This window comes from Myodes glareolus, chromosome 8 (assembly GCF_982192425.1).
Source record: "Myodes glareolus chromosome 8, mMyoGla1.1, whole genome shotgun sequence".
NCBI classification, from domain to species: Eukaryota; Metazoa; Chordata; class Mammalia; order Rodentia; family Cricetidae; genus Myodes; species Myodes glareolus.
This window is the reverse complement of record NC_142033.1, coordinates 43,657,965-43,678,932: the sequence shown is the minus strand read 5'-3', so window position 1 is coordinate 43,678,932 and position 20,968 is coordinate 43,657,965. Positions and strand designations below refer to the sequence as shown.

General features: G+C 39.9%; 1 protein-coding gene across 1 annotated transcript in view; it reads left to right on the top strand.

Moving 5' to 3' along the window:
• Positions 1 to 20,968, top strand: part of Nwd2 (NACHT and WD repeat domain containing 2) — a 155,669-nt gene that overhangs the window by 42,566 nt on the left and 92,135 nt on the right. Inside the window, exon 2 of the mRNA XM_048415085.3 lies at positions 18,350 to 18,438. Within this exon, the coding sequence (XP_048271042.3) occupies positions 18,350 to 18,438 (89 nt within the window). The remainder of the gene's footprint in view (positions 1 to 18,349; positions 18,439 to 20,968) is intronic.

The following is a 20,968-nucleotide window of genomic DNA, read 5'->3' as shown; positions in this document are numbered from 1 at the left end:
TACTTCCAACATATAATCTCACAGGATATATACTACTGTTCCAAAATGGAAGAAAGGGAGTACAGTAGGGAAATAGTGCACCAAAGCAAGGCCTAAAACCAGTTGGGCAAACTCTAAACTCTGCATCTCCATGTACAATACAAAATGCTCCAGATACCCAACTCCTTTCAGCTTTGTGGACTTCAATACACTTTTTTTTTATATCTTGTGCTAATTCCTCTCCCCATTAGCAACATTATTTGACAGGGATCCCATGACTCTGGCATTTCCAACATCTTGGGGTCTCCAAGGCAATCCAGGATTCACCTTTATAGCTTCTCACAATGAACTCTCTGGGCCTCAATGTGCAGGGACACCCCTGTCACACATCTAGCCTCAATAGCTCTCCTTAGTCACAGATGGAGATCCCATAAACCCTATCTTCTATCCTTGACTTAAAAGCCAGAACCATGTGACTGAAGTTGCCAAATTCTGCTGCTTGCTGGAGCTGAAACATGACCCCCTTGTTCAATTACATCTTTATCATCTTCCTGATTTCAATGATTCCCTTCACCGCCTAAATTTGACTGTCCTGGATCTTGCTCTGCACACCAGGTTGGCCTTGAATTTAGAGATTTCCCAGCCTCTGCCTTCTAAGTGCTAAGATTAAAGGTGTGTACCACCACCCCCAGATCTGAGCTTTTCTTTAATTCCCTGGGTTGGGTCTTGTCCTGATGTCTCAACTCCCCTTATTCTGCTTAGTATCTGGCTTCTCATTGAGGTGTTTATCTTCTTGAACATAAAACTTAGCTACATTCCACTTCGTGGTACCCCTTTTCTCCTCTATTTGTACATTTTGCATTTTTACTTGCTCAGCTTGCTCCTTTTCATTATAAGTCTTCGTAAGAGTTAACACTAGTATCCACATGACAGAGTCAATACTAGGCTGTTTTGAGGTTTCCTTTGCCAATGCAATGAATCCAAATCTCTTCAGTTTAGCCTCAGGCAGACTCTTCAGATGATGGCAAAGAGGAGGCATAAGTTTCAACAAAATATCACAAGAATGATCTCTAAATTACATATTAAATTCTTCTCCTTTGAAACCTCTTGAGTCAGGCTCCCACCAATCAAAACACCCTTATAACCACTATTGTCAGTGCTCCAACAAGTGTGGCCCCATTTAAATGTTCAATTGCTTTTCTAGTCCAAAGTTCCAAAGTCCACATTCCTCCAAATAAAAACATGGTCAGGCTGATCACAGCAATACCCCAGTCCCTGGTAACAGCTTCTATCTTAGGTTTCTGTTGCTGTGAAGAGACACCATGATCACAGCAACTCCTATAAAGAAAAACATTTAACTGGGACTGGTTTACAATTTCAGAGATTTAGTCCATTGTCATCATTCCAGGAAGATTAATAGCATGCAGGCAGACATGGTGCTGAAGAAGGAGCTGAAAGTTCTCCATCTTGATCCACAGGCAGCAGAATGAGACTGTGTCTCACACTGGGTATAGCTTGAATACATGAAACCTCAAAGCCTACCCCCACAGTGACATACTTCCTCCAACAAGCCACACCTATTCCAACAAGGCCATACCTCCCAATAGTGCCACTCCCAATGGGCTAAGCATCTGACACATGAGTCTATGGGGGGTCATTCTCTTCAAACAACACTGGTCATTATGGTTCACAGGCTTTATAACTAGGTAGGATTGTTGATTGCTTGTCTATCCATGGTAGCTTGTACTGCACCTTAAGATACTATGAAAGCTAGTTCTCAAGTAGGAGACTTCCAGATCAGTTACATCTCAGTTCCTTCAAGTCCTATGTTAGAGGTGTGTGGTGTCTTCAACAATAGGGTCTTACCTTCATTTTCTGGGAAGGCAATGGGAATAGCTTATACCTTTTGGAAGTGCTGTAGACCATCCTGAAAAACAACTCAAAAGTAGGTTTCCCATGCCTAGCACTGGAATTTGAGACATATAGTATATGGCCCTTTCAGGAAACATTATTACTCTGTGTGTGGTAACTCTATTTAAACTATAGGTGCATGCACGCGCACACACACACGCATGTTCGTGCACCCACACTTATATGTGAATATGTGCTCATTTTCTATTTTCACATCACTGTTAACTTTCTGAGACTGTTTGTGGAGCTATTACAACAACGTATTTGCCTTTATTTCTCACAACCCACTTACATCCTAAAACCTTTCTCACAGGTGAAGACGGGCAAAAGGCAAAGGATTCCCTCAAGTGTCTTCGTGCATACATGTTCTTGGGAAGCTTGATATAGGCAACATTTCAGAAATAAATTCATCCAGTATCTATTAAGTGTTTACTGTATTGCATAACAAGACAATTAAAACTTGTACAACTGCCAGTCAAAGAGAAAAGCACACAAGATAACAGCTGCTAATAAAATAATATACGTTGAGTTGGATTGTGGCTAAACTTATGCCATAGATGTTGGATAGGATCATTGCTCCGAGCAAGATGGGCATGATTTCTTTTCTCAAGAATTGCAGCCCATAAATTATGGAAATAGTTGGAAATTCTGTGTGCTCTGAGCAGCACATAACAGCAAGTCGGGTAACTGAGTTTATGTGGGCAAAGAAAATGTAGGCCACAGGCATAACTGGATGTCCATGTTTATTGAAATGCCAGTTATAATAGCCAAGATATGGAATTAGCCTGGGTGTCTGTCAGCGGATGGCTGGAAGAAGGAAATGAAATTTTACACACACAAGGGAGTGGAGGAAGAGTATTATTCAGTCATAAAGAAGAATGAACTCATGAGGAATAAAATTAATGGAAATGTAGACAACCATATTAAAAAGAAGTAAGCCAGACTTAGACAAGTAACACATGCTTTAACTCTTTTGTAGGAAGACAATGAAATAAGAAGGAGCTATAGCTTTAATGAATAGGAAGGGACCAAGGCAACAGATAGGTGAATATGGGTAATAGAGATCATAAACATGGCCCAAGTGCCTTATACACATGTATGAAAATGTCATGATAAAACACACTATTGTATTTGATTAAAATATACTGATACAAATGATAGCATATTGGACCACTGGGAACAAAATGCATAGAAAGAGGAGAGAGACGAATGTGCAGAAGATGTTGACTCATCAAAAAAGTTCTACATTTCTGTCTGGAGAGTCAGTAGTTGAGTATCATCATTTTCATGTCTTATAGGAATCACTAACTTGGGAATAACATCTGAATGTGACCTAATGTTGATTTGCTACTATTGCAACAAGATGTAATTCTAGAGTTAAAAAGTCTTAGAGGCAAAGATGTGGCATGCATGACTCTGATGTCATGGAAATTCATCCAACAGTACCTTTGGCTGCACTGGAATCCCCATACGAAGCATAAAAGATAGCATGGGGAAACTGGGACCAAGTCCTGAAATCAACCCAAAACATAAAGTGGGGACCAGCATATTCATGAGCAGGCCATCTCAGAGGAGTTCAGTGACTCAAATAAATGTGGGGAGGTAGTGAGTGGTTCAGGGGGGAAAGCACTTGAAGCGCAAGTGAGAAGACTTGAATTCAGATGTCCAACACCCATGTAAAAGTCAGGTATGTTGGTAAGACTCTGTAACCCCAGTGCTGATGGAGATGAAGGTACGAGAGACAAGGTTCCCAAGCCCAATTCAACAAGCCTAGCCAAAGAAACAGTGAGCTCGAGGTTCCAGAAGAGACACTGTCTCAAAGAATAAAGTGGAGAGCAATCAAGACAGCAGATGGAGCCTCTAGCCTCCATAGGTGCACACACCTGCACCAATGCAAACACAAATACACATACAAATGCACTCATACACACAAAGAGAAAGAGAGACACACAGATACATACACACATACACACACACACACACACACACACACTAAAAAATGCAAAGTAAATGTGGTCAAATTCACTCTTACCTTATATCTTCTTACTATACTTACACTTTTAAAATAATTTGTAATAAAATGATTAATTATCCCAAACAAAAAATAAGAGGCTCAAGAACTACTGTTGGAATTAAGGAAAAAAATCAAAAATGTAAATGTAACATTTTTTTTTTAATTCTGGGTATGTTTATGTGAGGAAAAGTCCACAGTGAAGCAGCCACTGTTCACCATTGCTGACGTAATCTCCATTACCTTTTTGTAAACATACATTTTAATTACATCAGTCTAGTGGTCTCCATGTAGATATTTACTTTTAGCATAATGGATTTTTAAGAGAAAATGCTCCATGAAAGCATTGAGTGCTGAATATTTTATTGGAAAGAAAATGCTAAAAGTATTTTTATATCATTCAATATTGATACTTTGGGGAAGGTGAGGTGAAAGTATCTTTTGATGGCTTAAAAGAAAACCTTTGCAACCTTTATCTGCGAGCAGAATTTAGAAGTTCACACTGATATTAATAATGTATTATTTATAAATGCATTAGAGTGGAAAGATTTACCAAAAATTTTGTTTGCTTTTGCTGTTTTCTTTTGTGCAAAACTGAACCGGTGTTCTTACACGATATATGATACATATCAGGTGATTAACTCTTTCTGGGTTAAAAACATCCATAGATATCAATAAGGTGTTTAAACTTACCCTAAACACTAAAATTAAGGCACTGTAACTATATATAATACCTCCCATGCAAATTTTAAAAATCTATTTTAAACAAGTTAAAACACCATTATCATGTACGTTTGGGGTAGGGCACTTCTTGCATTCTACTGCAGTTTATGGCATTTTGTGAAGACATGAAAAAGACAGAAGACAGAAAGAGAGCAGATTCCTCAGACCCAGGCATTTCTCTAAGAGAAAAAAAAATTGATTGACTAATTGTCTGAATCATCACATAGCATTCAGGTTTTTTTTTTTAATGGTGCTGAAGCCAGACTTAATGATCATTAAATAGTATTGGGTCATTTTGAATTTTAATGAAGCTCCCCATAATCGCACCTGCGAATGTCTTATTTCAGTAGATGGACTGCCATACAGGTCCCCAGAAGTTCTCAAATTCCATGCAGGGAATTAAAACCAGTGAATCTGGTGTGGTCGTTAAATGCTTCCAAATCCACATATTGAGACTTAATCACTGCTATGACAGTATTAAAAGGGAGGGCCTTTAGGAAGTGAATAAATCATAAAGCCATTAGTGACTTTATAAAAGTTTCAAGAAAGTGCTTGGCACCTCTGACCTCTTTTTCTATGTGATCATGTAAAGATAGCTTAAGTGTGAAACAAAGAACAGGTCTCATGGTCTTCAGACTATGAGAAATAACTTTCTAAAACTTGGAAGATAGTCCAATGGGTAAAACACTTGCCAGACAAGCATGGGGACCCGAGTCTGATTCCCAGAATCTACACGGAAGCTGGATGTGGTAGCTTCCCTAACCTCAGTGCTCCTGGGGAGGTGGAAGGCAGAGACAGGAAGGCACTGGATGGACACAGGCTGCTTATCCTGGCTTATAAAGTAAACAAGGAGATCCTGTCCCAAACGAGATGGGAGACAAGGATTGACAGCTGAGGTTGTCCTCTGACCTCCATATGGGTGCTGTGACATACCTGTATCTGCACACGTATAAGACTGTATGCACATGCATAACAAACACACAGTATTCTTAAACTAAATAGCTTTCTATAATCACTTTCATTTTTGTTGTCCCTAAATTTCAACACATCTAAGGTATCTTGTTATAACAGCACAAATGGACGAAGAATTTTACCCAATTCATGCTCTTCTCCAGGCTCCCATCAAAGCAACCATACAAAAATTTCCAAATTTCATTCATATCTATACCTACTGGACATATGAGATCTGGTATTTGAAAATATCATCACTTAGTCAGCAGCAAGTCAGTAGTTAATGGGTTGGCACAGGGACTAATATTTTATTGTTTCCACTAAATTGCTTTTTTTTTTCAACAAGAGCATTTTTTTTTTGGTGTGTAGTGGTTGTGTAAGATGCTTGTATGTAAGTGTGTAGCTCTAAGTTTTGTACGTGCCCATGCAGAGGCCAGAGCAGGACACTGAGTACTTTGTTTTTCGCCGTCCACCTTGTTCCCTTAAGACACGGCCCTTCACTGAACCTGAAGCTCACAGTTTCCACTTGACTGACCGGCCAGTGAGCTCTAGGGATCCACCTGTGTCTTTGCTACTCCCACACTGGGCTCACAAACACCAAGTAGCCATGCTTGACGTTTTTATACAGGGGCCCTAGATTTGAACTCATATCCTTATGCTTTTACAAGTGCCCTTGCTCACTGATCATCTCCCCAACCCCTATAGTTCAATATTTATTGAGGATCCATATAGTTTTTCCATTGAGTTCATTTTTTTTCTTTTTTATGTTTTTCGAGACAGGATTTCATTAATACAGTCTTTTCTCATTTTACATAGCTACCCCTGTTCCCACTCCCTCCCCTTCTCCCATTCCACCCTCCCTCCCACCCCACCCCTCAGAAAAGGTAAGGTTTCCCATTGAGAGTCAACAAATTCTGACACTTTACTTCAGGCAAGACTTCAGGCAAGATCCCTCTATATCTAGGCTGAGCAAAGTATCCCTTCAGATAGAATATCCAGCTAAGACTCGAACCAACAGCAGAGAAGATGCCTAAAGTGGCCTTCCCCTATAGTCAGATTATTGATTACCTTAATTGCCATCATGGATCCTTCATCCAGCAACTGATGGAAGCGAATACAGGGATCTACAGCAAAGCATTGGGCCAAGCTAGCAGAGACCAGTTCACTGAGCCCATTTGAATCTGTCTCTCTCCGTTAAAACCAACAACTTTGACGGAGTGTGGTTTCTTGCATTACACACACTGTGTCACTGTCTGTGCGTTAGATGCTTCTCAGTCTAACTGTGAAAGGTGAGGCAAATTTCTCATGCCCCACCTGTGCTGGGTCAGTATCTTAAATGTGGCAAGTATCTGAAACAAATTGTTAATAATCTTATCTAACAAATTAAAGCCATGGTTGTTCCCCAAAGCAGTTGTTATAGAAACTAGTTTAATGCCTATTTGTATCTTCTTCAGAACAATTTTTTTTAAGAACAAGAATGCCAAGTTTCATATAATCTCATTTGCTAATTTGTTAAAAAGCATTAGCTATGACATATGGACATTTACTATGTCAGAATTCATATTGCCAAAATGAATTAATTCCCTTTCCACTAGCTGGTGCAATATTTTATGTGAATTTCTTTAAAATGCATATCTAAGTAATCTACACGTTCAGAGTCTTTTGTAACTGGTGGTGGGTGAATTATTTAATTGGACAATGGTGTTGATAGTGTGTAGCAAAATGAATTTACATAGAAAATGAGTTAACAATGTCTTCATTAACAACGTCGAGGTTTTAAAGTGCTTTCTTATTGTGTGGAAAAGTCACCCAGCTAATATTATTCATTCCAGCCAATGTAAACCATTCATTATTGATTAATAATAGCAAATATTAAGCTCAAGATACTTGCCATGTTAATTAAAATTGAGCCTCAGATCACTCTGCCCTGTTGTTGAGCTTTTACTGAGCCTTCTTTCCAGTTCTAAATCCAACAAAATCAATTAGTTTTGGGTAGATAGAAGATGGGTCAAAACTGTTGCACAAATTGCAGGTTGCCTGAAACTTACCCACCCACCTTAGGAAGAGGACACTTTCTGTAATGCAGAGTGAGGAAAAGTCATTGACTCTCTTGGAACTGGCAATACCAACAGTTATGAGCTGTCGTGTGGGTGATGGGAATAGATCCCAGGTCCTCTGGAAGAGTAGCCAGTACCCTTAACTGCTAGCCATATCTAGTCTTAACTTTTTAAGAACAATGTGAAAACTACTTCTGAAGTGATTAAATAGACCACAATGATTTGTTAAGACATACATGTAAAAAAAGAGACACTAAAAACCAAGCAAAAAAAATTAGAATGATCATGTAGCCAAATATTCTTTAAATGCTTGATTTCAGTAAAGCTCCTTATACTCCACACCTGAGTGTCTCTTTGGGCAGCAGCGACAGCTCACAAACAAATATGACCATCTGCAAAACTCTCACTCTGGCTCATTTTCCTCCCATTTCAGTTGGGGCAGTCTCATTGTGAACCATCTGACACTGGACCTTGGCTCTACCTATGTGCTTACGAGTCCATGCCAGGATAGAGGCAGGTTATGCCCCGATCAGTTAGGAACCCATCCACCAGGTTTTGCCACTACAAGGTCATGTCCAATAGCATAAACCACACCCTTCAGCAGGCTTCTGTAGTGAAACAAAGTTGGGGTCCTGGGCTCGCTGAAAAGAAGCAAAGGAGGCATCACATGGAACCAAGATGCATCTCAGTGTGAGGTATTAGGGTGTGTGTGCTGGCACTGGGCTTGTGCTCGGCTATTTGAGGAAGGCTCAAGGCAATATGGTTTACTCTAAATACGGTATGGACAGAAAATAAACAATTTCATGGTTCCTTGTTTCAGTTCTTATTGACTAGATGAGAAGAATGGAGAGGAACTAAGTGGCAGGCGCTGTGTCAGCCAGGAGAGAGGGGTATTACCCAGTGTTTGTGCTTCATATGGTGTTCTTATTTCACTGTGTCCAGATGTGGTTATGGGAATAGCTTGTTGTATGTTTTTTTTTCACTCCACTGTCTTGGAATGTTCTTACTCAGCATTGCTGTTGCACGAAATTGCTAATACACAATAGGAGAGCAGCATCAGATGGCTTTGAGAATCAAGTCCACTGGATAGTAGTCAGGAATTGATATTTGTCATCTTATTGGTTAGTTACTGTGGTTTCTTTTCTCTTGTAACTGATTTCAAATCCCTACTGAAGTGGGTACATGGATATGAATATATACAAGTACGAGCATGGATAGATAAGCTGAAAGAAGGTCAGTTGATGGTAGAGGGTGTCTCATTATACTTTAAAGTTTGGTTAATATAAAAGAAATTGTAGAAATGAAAATTATTTGTCCACTTTAATATTTTGATCAGATGAGGATCATCAAGGAATGACTGATAGACAACAGAATAGTTATATAGTCCCAAACTCCCCAAAAATCAATCACAAGAAAAATGGTTACAAGGAAAGTGTCAGCCAGTCTCATGATGATGACAAGGACTGTGGTGGGGAAGCCACCCTTTGCCTAGAAGTTACATACGGAATGCATTATGATGATATTATGATTATGGTAATCGAAAAGCATACAGGATCTGGATATCTGCATAGACTTACAAAGTCTTAGAAAGTAATCCGAGACATTGGAATTATTCCATCCAAGGCTCAGGGAATATCACTGGAGAGGAAGCAGAAATAATTTAAGAGCCAAAGGAAAGGGTGAAATGTTGTAGAACACTGTCTTCTGGTCATGGGGTGAATCTAGCACTCTTGAACTCTCAGGAACTGTGATTACCTGTATATGACCTGTGTAAAAATGGACTCATCAGCAACATCATTCATAGGTTCTTTCCCTTCCTGAGGATTTATAGGCTAATGGTTGCTGGGTGGTGGAGTTGAGGAGAAGACATTTTCTTTGGTGGTGTAGCCATTGATAAATTATCAAGTGTGCCTATGATTAATCCTTCATATTCTTGTAAGCAATACTAATGAAACTCATTGACTCACAAAAAAACAGTGACAGGAACTTTGCAATTAACTGTAAAGTCATCTTCTGTGCTGGTTGGTTTTATGCCAACTTGATACAAGTTAAAAATCATCAGAGAGGAAGGAACCTCAATTGAGAAAATGCCTCTATACAATTGGACTTTAGGCACTGTGATGCCTAGAGGTCATTTTCTGAATTAGTGATACATAAATGAGGGCCCAGCATATCATGCGTAGTTCCACCCTGGTGGTTCTTGGTTCCATAAGAAGGAAGGCTGGCAAATCACAGGGAGCAAGACAGTAAGTAGCACCCCTCTATGACCTCTACATCAGCTCCTGCCTCCAGGTTCCTTCCCTGTTCGAGTTCCTGTCCTGCGGTCCTTTGATTATGAACTGTAATGTGAAAGTATAAGTCAAATAAACCCCTTGCTCTCCAGCTTGAATTGGTCATGGTGTTTCTTCACAGCAATAGTAAACCTAACTAAGACATCTTCCTCCGAGCCGTGTTACACCTTCTCTTTCTCCTATGTCTGATCTACCATGTTTTCAGCTTTGAACTCATTTTATCTTCTTTCTGTACTTCTTAAGATGTACACCTACACTCCTAGTTCTGGATTTTACATTTCCAGTGTATTTTAAAGTTCTAATTTTTATTTTTTTAGCCATTATATCTCTGCCTTTCATAGTCTTTGATGTGTACTTCTATTTCATTATGAGTTCAAAACACTGACCTTATCTCAGGAGTCCTTCTTTGATGTGTGGATAATAACATCAAGTATTTAGAAGTTTATTGGCATATAGAAGTATTTTTGTTTAATTTCCAACTTCCCAGAGTTTGAACTGACGATTTATAAATTAATTGTGCTCAGAGGATGTACTTTCCATGCTTTCAATACTGTTAAATTTATGAGACTTGTTTGTGATGTAGCATATGGCCACCATGGGAACTGATCTGTGCGTGCCAGACAGGAATGTGCTGTCCTTGAGTATCTTCTGGGTTATATGAGTGCCAGTTGCTTCATAAGCATCTACAAATGTTAGGTCACATTTCTGAGAAGAGTGACATTAATTCTTCTCTGGTCGTGTTGATTTGGAATTCAGGGTTATTTCTTTTTTCACCAATTAAGAGTCAGCCATTGTGGTTAGGTTGTCATCTACCAGACTCTTATTAGAACACTTCTTCCTTCTTTTAATTCCTTAACTTTTGCTTTATATCTTTAAATGTTTTAAAATTAATGTTAATGAACATGTGCGTCTTTTCCTGCAACACATGTGTGTAGCAATAAGAGATCAACTCTGGGGAATCAGTTCTTTCCTTCCTACATGTTGGTCCTAGTTCAGGCCAGCAATCTTGGCTGAGCTGTCTTGCCAGCCTAGCTTTTATAGTTTATGTATTTTAGAATTTTCTCTGTGAATGTGGATATATGATGATTGTTATGTCACAAGTTCTTTTTGCTCTAGTAGTATTTATCAAAGCCTATTTTTTATTTTATTTTATTTTATTTTTAGTTTTAAAAAGAAAACAAATTCTCTTTTTTTCATTTTACATACTAATCCCAATTCCCTCTCCCTCCCCTCCTCCCATTCTCTCCACCTATTACCCCACCCTACCCACCCCGTTCATTCCTCAGAGAGGGTAAAGCACATTGCTTTGGGGAAGGTCCATTGCCCTCCCTACTATATCTAAGCTGAGCAAAGTATCCATCCAAAGAGAATAAGTTCCCTAAAATCCAGTACAAGCAGTAGGGATAAATCCTGGTGCTACTGCCAGTGGCCCCTCAGTCTGCCCCAGACATGAAACTGGTACCCACATTCAGAGGGACTACTTTTGACCTATGCTGGTTCCTTCCTTGTCCAACTGGACTTGCAAATGATTAATAATACTATCAATGTAAACTATTACTTACAAATAACATAGGATTTTGATCTATGCTAACATTTCCAAGAAAAAACTAATTTTTAACATTCTTATTATAATAGCATCTATTTGTGCAGTCATTTATAAAATATTGATTATGCCTTGAAATCGGCCCTAATTTCCATAATGTGAACATGAATGAGAAATTCCCTGCCTTTGAATTCAAAGTTTAATGGAAGAATTAGCTAAAAAAAAATATTAATTATAGTAAATTACAAGAGATCAATATGTGATGTCATACAGGGGTAAGCAGAGTGCTGTGGGCACCCTGAAGAATGTTTGTCTGACTAGCGTAAGAAGTAACAAAGTATGTTGTCTTTAACTGGTACTCAGAAAGGCCAGCCTCAGAAGAGGTTGTGATAGAAGCCAGCTCCTAAGCAGTTTCCCTTGTGTGAGGACAGAGCCCAGGGTCAAGAGGCATGAACACTTATCTAGAAGACACATGGTAAACGGCAGCAGATGATGGAGCTCAGGCAGAAGATGCATTTCCCATTGCTAAGCTTTCCGCTCTTCAGCCTCTGGACCACCGGTGTTCGCTGAGGTCTTTGATGATCAAAGTAGCTTCTGCTTTTGCTTTCCCTTGAGCTTTGTCTCTGGTTGTCATAGACTGCGTCAGAAAGTGGTGCAAAGAGAAAGCAGGTAACAGCTTAGACTCATAGGAGACTTGGGATTCTTCAGGTTTAAATAGGGCGGGTGTGGATCGAATCAAATTCAGATGGCATCTATGGTACAAAACCGACAAGACGCATTAGCAGTGACACCAGGAGGTCTCAATGATTGCTGGGGTGATAGGGGATTTGTCAGAAGCCATCCAGAAGAAACAGTACTTGAGGAAGCTCATGCAAACTTATGTGAATAATCACCAGCTAAGAAGCTAGGATACAAGAGAGAATCTAGGTAACAGCCTATGTACAGAAAGCTTGGAAATAGGAAAGCATTGGTAACTCAGTAGTGGAATCCTCACCAGCCAGAAACATTGGAGCCAAGTCACTCCTAGTCCAGTATAAGTGGTGGGTCCTGAACAAATAGTCTGACCTCTATCGGGGTTAGAAAAATGACTTGATCTGATGTCCTCAGACTCAAGTTTCGGTGAGGCAGGAGCTATGTGAGGCTCCCATTCAGCATGGTCGTTTCCGCACTCAATAAGCCTTGGGATTGATCTCACCTCTTGTTGGGGTAAAATCAACATGTTCCAAAGATCATGAATTTGTTTAATAATTCTCCCCAACTAATGTACTTCCTGTGGGCAATGCAAACAGTGCACATGGCCTCTGTTAGCTCTGAAGTCACCCAGGATCTATATAGACTTCTCAAGTCCTAATAGTTATTGGAGCCACAGTATAAATGCAGCTCTTCAGAGAAGTGATAAGCTGAGCAGTGACCTAGGGAACCAGTGATGATATACGAAAAATAAATCTTAAAGCACCTTACCTCTGATCAAAACTTTGAGGTCCATTTTGATCCACAAGATTCTGTGAGTTCATTTTTCCTGCCTGTGACATTCAAATATTTTTAATTACTAACCCTCCAGATTTGCTGTTGGTGTGAATCAGGGGTTTTTTTTATTTAATTAAGTGAGCTTATCTGTCAACCCTCATAATTAATCCATCCTATCTTAATTACTTTTCCATTTCCAGATTCAGTCACCATATATTAATATAAATGTAGGAAAATATGAGTCATTTTTGTGATAGAAGGATGTGAAATGCCTATTAGATACCTTCACACACTTCCTTCACATATTTAGAAGGATTTAAAACAACTTAATAGAATTACATTCATATCCCACCAGAAACTCACAAATCAGAAAGGAAATCAGTATTTCAATTTATTCATTTACCCGACAACATCAAATATTTTTACTCTGACCATATATTTTATAAAATTCCTCATTTTCCAGCCTTTACATCTGTCCAGAGAAGAATTGTAATGCAGAAAGGAAGCCTTTCTAAGGATAATTGCAGAGTCACGGTGTCCATTGGCTTAATTTTGTACTGGTTCATGTATGGATTTATAATGATAATCACCGTGGAGTAGTTGGGGGAGAAACAAAAGAAAGTCTGCTGAGCACGCATTGGCTTCTGTAGTCAGTGCTCCAAGGATGCCTCCCTGAGGAGGTAGCCTTGAAGCTGGCACTCAAATGACACAAGAGGTCATGAGCTGATGACAGTACCAGGTATACCAGGACATAGCATGATCAAGACCCAGTATAGAAATCTAACTCAAGGGCAGGAAAGTCCAGTGCTGGGGCGACATGATCAAAAGTGTTGGGAGATAAGCTTAGGGCAAGAGAGAGTATTCAATCTCAGGAGTGGGACTTTCATCCAAGACATGTGATCTGAGCTACATTTGAAAAGACCAGTCTGGAGACTCTATAGTGAATGTACTGGAGGATTCCAGTATGGAAAATGGACAAAGTCCAAATGAGAAGTTGTTGACTTGTAACCAGGGTTAAGGAAACTAGATTCATTGAAGCTTTAAGAGCAGAACAGGAAAGCTTGCTAAGGATCTGGCTGTTAAAGGGAGCATCCTAGAGGGAAACAAACTTTTTATTCTTAATTAATTTTACTACATATATATGGACTTTGATCGTGGTCTTTCTCATTTTCCCCTTCTTCCCCCACAAACCTCTTCTTTTTCTCATGTTTCCTTCCTTCTTTTTCATTTGTTTATGACCCACTGTGTTTGATTAGAATCGTCTTCCTGAGCATGGGTGGGAGGTTATTTCTTTGATCAAGGAAAACTAATCAATGGTTAGCACTGAGGAATATCACACGCATGCCCCACCCAACCATTAACTGCCTAAAGTTCTTCAGGGATAAGATCTTAGGGGACCTTCCCTAATCCATGATGGAATATTGAAGGACTCAATCTTTTTTCTCTATCTGAGTGTGTTGCCTGTAATTACATAAGTGTACCACACATATGCAAGGTGCCCACACAGGTCAGAAGTTATTGAATCCCCTGGAAATGTAGTTATGGATGGCTGTGAGCCACCATGTGGGTCCTTGGAACCAAACACAGGAGTTCTACAGGAAAAACAAGTGTTCTTAACCACTGAGACATCTCTCCACATCCAAATGGGCTGTCTTGTGAAGGCAGATACTGGCACTGTGAGGTTGTGAGTGCCACAGTCATGTCTTACTGAGAAAAGAGAATTTCATGATCTGCTTGTTATCTGATGGGTCTTCTGCTCTCTCTGCCCCTTCTGATATTTCCCTGGTCTTAGAGAGAATGATACAGATGTCCTGCTAAGGGCTGAGAACTCAACAATCACTTATTCTCAGCAGTTTCACCAGTTAGAAATCTCTGCATTAACTAATTTCTCCTTCAAGAAGAAGTGTCTCTGAGGCTGAGAGCAGCCTAAACCGTGGGGATAAACAGAAATATTTAGAAGGCAGTGTGATGCCGTGTTCATATAGAAAGATAACAGTGAGAAACTCTTCCCTAGGACCTTCCTAGCCACAGGCTTTTGACCAGACTTATGGTAGGTACCATGAATGAATTTTTTTCTTTTAGTCAGGCCTAGAAAAACAGAAGCTTCAAGTTCTCATATACATATCTTGGCTTCAAACTTTTGATTTCTGTGTTTAACTTAGAGTGCCTATAGCAACCAGGAATCTATAAATGAAGAGGGAGGTCTTAAGGGAGCGAGGATAGTAGAGCACAAACATGGGAGACGCTGTATGGGAAGTATAGGTAGCCAACACTAAGGGCGCATGAAACAGCCAAATGGAATTGCACTATTTCAAACGCTGATTTTAAAATATAACTTCAGGGCGAGAGAGAGGGCCCCACCCCTCAGATGATTTGTTGCTTTTGCAGAGGACCTAGTTTTTGCTCTTAGCATCCACATGATCGTTCACAACTGTTTATACCTCCAGTGTCAGGAGAACAAGTGTCTTCTTCTGACTTCTGTAGTCACTGAGGATACACATGATGTATAGATATACATGCATGCAGCACACCACACACACACACACACAGACATGCATATGCATGCACAAATAAACAAAAAATCTAAATATAATATATATAATATGTTTTTATACACATGCATACATATATGTTTAAGATACCCTGAAAATCATGGATAGATGATGCTGGTCCCAGAAGCTATAGCTATTAAACAGTGCCAGGTGTGGGGATCCTTCCAGTGAGTTATTGGTCAGTGATACTTCAGACTCCCCCAAAAACAGTATAGGCTGTTATCACAGCTATTGATTTCCCACTAGAACTAGATGGTAAGTCCTTATTGTGAATGACACTACAGAGGCCAGAGAAATCAAGCTGTAAGTGAACTCAAAGGTCCCTCCCTGCTAGCTAGCTTTAACCATACTGAAAAGAGATATGCACACTGTTAGGAGAGAAAAGTCATCAAGGGGTCAACCACACTACCAAAACCCTATGGGTTATAACACCAACCTGCCAAGCAAGTTGAGCCCACTTGTGCCTAATGCCATGATAGTTGCAGGGTAACTAACACCCTTCTGGTTGAATTTTAGGCCTGCTAACTCCAAAGGAGAAAGTCATACTATAGACTTGATATTTTTTTACTCTTTTTCTTGGAAGGACTGAGGATAAAACCAGCTTATTCATGGTAAGCAAGGTCTCTAACCTTAACATTTTTTTATTTAACACATCCTTTAACCATAGCATAATTTATTGCATGGACTATATTCAACGGTTGATTATTTTCACAGGTATCTATTTCTTTTGTTAACACAAAGTAATTCTTGGTGAGGCTGCCTGAATTGGGTCTAAGGTTGACTACCTAACTTAGGGCACTTTCTTAACACTTCTATGATTTGGGTTTTTTTCTAATTAAAAGCAGGAAAACACACACTTAATGTAATCCTTCCACGGAATTATTGTTATAAATTGCTTAAGAAAATGCATACAGTATCAATTGGCACACTAACAGACCATCATAAAGACTCAATAAATCATACTGAATAGGTGTTATATTCCTCTTTTCTTCCTTGCTGTTGTACATCAAACTCTTACCACCAAGTAATAAAAACTACAGTGACAGTTTTTATGTTCCTCATATCATACCATAATTATGTCATATATCAAACATCAATTTTTAAAATTTCATGGCAATAATCCTTATTTAACATAGCTCTAGACTTCCACGCAGTGTAGTATTTATTAGTACTTTTGTATTTTGGGGACAAGACCTTTCTTTGTAGCCCTAGCTATCCTGGAACTTCCTGTATAGAAAACATCATACTCTCTTGAGTTCACGAGATCTCAAGTGCCTCTACCTCTCAAGTGCAGGGGTTAAAGACGCAGGGCCACCACATCCAGCTAGTATTCATTTTTTAAATGACCTTTCAGTGATTTGATTTTAAAAATATGTGAAGACTTTCAAGAGATATTGACCATTATCAGCGTTATTACACAGTTAATGTTTTCAGCTCTTAAAATAGGTCAAGGGACGGTGGGTATCCAATCCCAAGATTACATAAATCATACAAAAGCTTAATATGCTGCCTCCAGCAATGTTGTGGCAGCGCAGGGTTTGCTCGGTGTGGTCCTCCTGAATTTCTTTCCCTTTGGGCTCTGGACCACATTGGCTTTAAGATGGGAAAAGACCCTGTTTGCTCAGGTTACAAATTATCTGAAAACCTTATATTCCTCTGCTTCTGGCCTTCCTGTAAACACTGGTTCTGCAATGCTGCAGGGCTACAGCTGCATTCTAGAGCCGTGATTGGTTATTTGCTTCTCAAAATAGGCTGGAGAACAGTAGGAAAATAGGGTAGGTCAGCGCAGCATATGGCTGAGTTTTCATGGGCAGATGTGCTGGGGAATAACAAGGATATTCTTTTAATTTATTATCTTTGTTATAAATGAGATGTGCGGGTAATTCATATTGAAGCTGGGATTGAGGTACATTTAGTAAATATGCTGTTCATAAGATACCACATTAACCTAATTCTTGAAGACTGTTTACTGAAGTCAGTTAGTCAAGCAAGCAACAGATTCTTGGCAGCAAGAATCTCAAGGATGTCACCACTAACGCAGAATGCGAAACAGAAAGCTTTGGAATCTCTCTCTCTCCAAAATGTTTAAAATTAAACACATAATACTTATTGAGCAACTCTTCTGGTTTCAGATTCTCTATTGTTTTCTGGATTTTCTAACAACTGGGAATAAGAATATTTTATTTCAGAGCTCCTATGTCATACAGCATTTGTAAAACAATCCCTGTCTGTGATACGGCGGGACATCCCTAAGTTCTGGGTAGGAGCTGTCATCCTGTGGATCAGCTGGCCTACTTACTCACACAGTGGAATCTGATAGTTGCTAATAGTGGTTTCAATCGTGTATTATTCCTAAACATTGTGCTGATTGCATGAATGCTGTGCTTAACTTTATAAAAAAAACTGAATTATTTCTAAACACTATAGGAAATAATAGTATAGTCCAGATAGTTCTATATTTATAACTAGACCAATCAACCTGTGTATTTTTAAATACTTGTGATGTATTAAGCCCGGATATCTGATAATCAAACAGTGCTTCCTTCTCCTTCCTCCAAAGACAGTGCGGCACGGATGTTGAAAAGTACAGTTTAAACGCCTACCTGGGCATGAACAATCAGCTCTAGGGTCTCAGCCTTGCTGGCTGCACAGAGCTGGCAGTTGATGCTTTGTCCATCCCTTAGACTGATTTTCACAGGCCTAGTAGATGGATCTCTGTAAAAATAGCCCAGCAGACAGAGATCACATCAGCTGACAACTGGGGCCCCCATCTTGATTGCATTTATATTTTTATTTAGTCCTTCATTTCCCAAGGAATATATATGTTGGTATACTCACTTGACACGTGTTCGTTTCTGTTACAGACACAGGAGCAGAACGGCAGGCACTAAGAGAAACTGTGTATCCCAAACTGCGAGAATTTTGCAGAGAAAATTATGGATTGGAATTCCAGGTAATAGTCACCTCTTTCCCATCTTCATCCAAATAGGCAGTGTTTGCTTCTTATCACAATGTGGGTGCAGCAAAGGTGAATTTTAAGCTGCATATTATTTTTATTTCTTTAAATATGAGGAAAGAAAAGCATGAAAATGGAAATGACTTGGTTAGTTTTGGCAGTTTCATATTTATGTTTCTATTTCATGGACTCTGCCTGGTATTTCTCATATTTTTCTTCACAACAAGGGTTTTTTTTCTTTTTTTTACCTTTTCCTAGTCTGTATTCCTACCAAAAAGATGAAAGTTGCTGAGGCTTTAGCCTTAAGCTATCACCCACAGGGATGCATTGCATCTCAGATCAAGATCAACTTTCACGGTACTTCCTTTCGGCAGGCAGGCAGCCTCCATCACCCTACCTTTCAGTGTGTGCTTGTGTGGAGATGTCTTCCTCCCTCCGTACACCAGTGCTGTGCCTTTTCCTAACCCCACCCCCTCTGTGTGTGCTGCTCCTTCAAAGACAGTAACTACACACATCGTTACTAAAGTTCACCACCCTCAGCAATTTTATTACTTTTGCCACGTGATGGAAAAATATTGGATGTATCTTGGACACCCAAAACCTAAAGTCGGTGGCTTCTAAAGCAAATAATATTGTTTATTCAGAAGTTTTCAGCCTCATTTACCATGGAAATCTTAGCTGTCAGGTGCTCTCAACTTCGTGTTTCTGTGTCAGGTGATGAATATGTAACAGGGCTTCGAGGTAGAGAAGTACATCATGTGTTATCTAAGCATTGCTAGAGGAAGAAAATTTCACCCTCCATTTGTCGCCTCCTGGATAAATAGTTTATCTCAGTACACCTCATGACGATTTCAAATGTGGTTTCGGAAGTAATCACCTCTAAATGGCTTCAATCTTGGTGAACGCTGTCAGTCAGCAGTGAGCCATTATGAAGCACACACTGAACAGTTGCTCATAAGTCACCATTTACGTGATAAATGGGAGCCTAAATTAAATCCTCTGACATGGCTTCAGCAGTGCCTTCTCTGGGGATTCTGGCTGTACTGATAACAGCTTCCCCAATTGTTACAAACTCCGCAACCTGTCAGGATTCCCAAGGACTTAGACATTCTTTGGGGGACTCAATTACCTTAGGGAGAGAAAAGTATCTGAACACGTTAGCTGTGTCTTTGAGTCTGTGGTACATCATTTCTGTCAGCTGAGCGAGGAGGAAGTTGAGTGCAGGACAGCCTCCCCAAAAACAAGCCACCCACTGGGATCGGCAGAGAAAGAAAAATAAAAGGAATAAAAGTCTGCTTTGTAAATTAGAGCTAGCCATTGGTGAAGACTGAAGTAGCCAGAGGAAGACGGTGAAAGGAGCCCTCAGTGAGGTGCTGGGTGCATACAGCAGTGAGCACAGAGAAGGCATGAACCCCAGAGTGCCTTCACCTGCACATGCCAGAGTACAGCATCTAAACCAGGCAAGGGAGTGGGGTATCTGTGAGATTAAAAGTGAAATGCACCAAGTAGCGTTCGCTTCCCAACTGCAAGCCTATCAGAAGCCCAAATGCATGTTATCTGAATCTTCCAAGAATGGGCCTTGTACTTCAGTTCTCTGTGGGCAGTTAATTATACATCTTCTCCAGGGAGATATGTTTTCTAGGGAACAGTTGTCTTTCCTCAACTGCAATAAGATGTGGTCGCAGGGAATTCATGAGAGACTGGCTTATCTTCAGTTATGCATTGGACCCGAGAGAAACAAAGCTCCAAGTCCCCCAGCCATGAAAGCCTGTTCTGCTCCTCCTGCCCTTTGCTTAGGATGCTCTTTCCACTGGTTGTGCTTCTCTTCCACCTCCCCCTTCTTCTTGGCTGGTTCTCCCCATCTTTGCCTGCTGAATCTTGCTCATTCCTAGGACTTCTCCAGTCTAACCTCAGATCTTTCTTCCCTGCTATCTGACTGCAAAGCTGTATGTGCCTCCCTTACTCTTCACAAGAATACTTTCTTACCATCCCTCTTCCCTCCACTTTTTAGAAGGACCTAAAGTCAACCCTACATATTCCTTTAAAGTCACATTAATTTAGGTCTCTGTATAGTGTATGCCACTATCAGATGTTTTTCTTGGTTTTATAGGTTGGCTTTCTTACCTCTTTCCAAATAGATTCTAAGTTCCACAATAAGAGCCCTTGACTATCTTCATGACAATTACATCCTTCTATCCTAGGATGGTGCCTGTCGTCAAGAAGACTCAAGAGGAACTTCTGGTATAAATATGAATGGAAGAAGAGGCAGTGTAAAATTTACCACCTTATGAAAAATGTCTCAGTTCACGCCGACCCTGCCACATATCCTCCCTGCAGTCTTCTATAAGCACATGCATGATAATCATGCATTGAATTCATTCAAAACTGCCCATGCAGTGGTTGATATTCTAAGTGACAGTAATACAGATGCAGAGCATAGAAGGACCTATGTTGTTGAGGGAGGGAGGTGATAAGCAAATGCCAGGGGTGATAAATGCATCTTACTGAATTAAAGCCGTATGAAAAA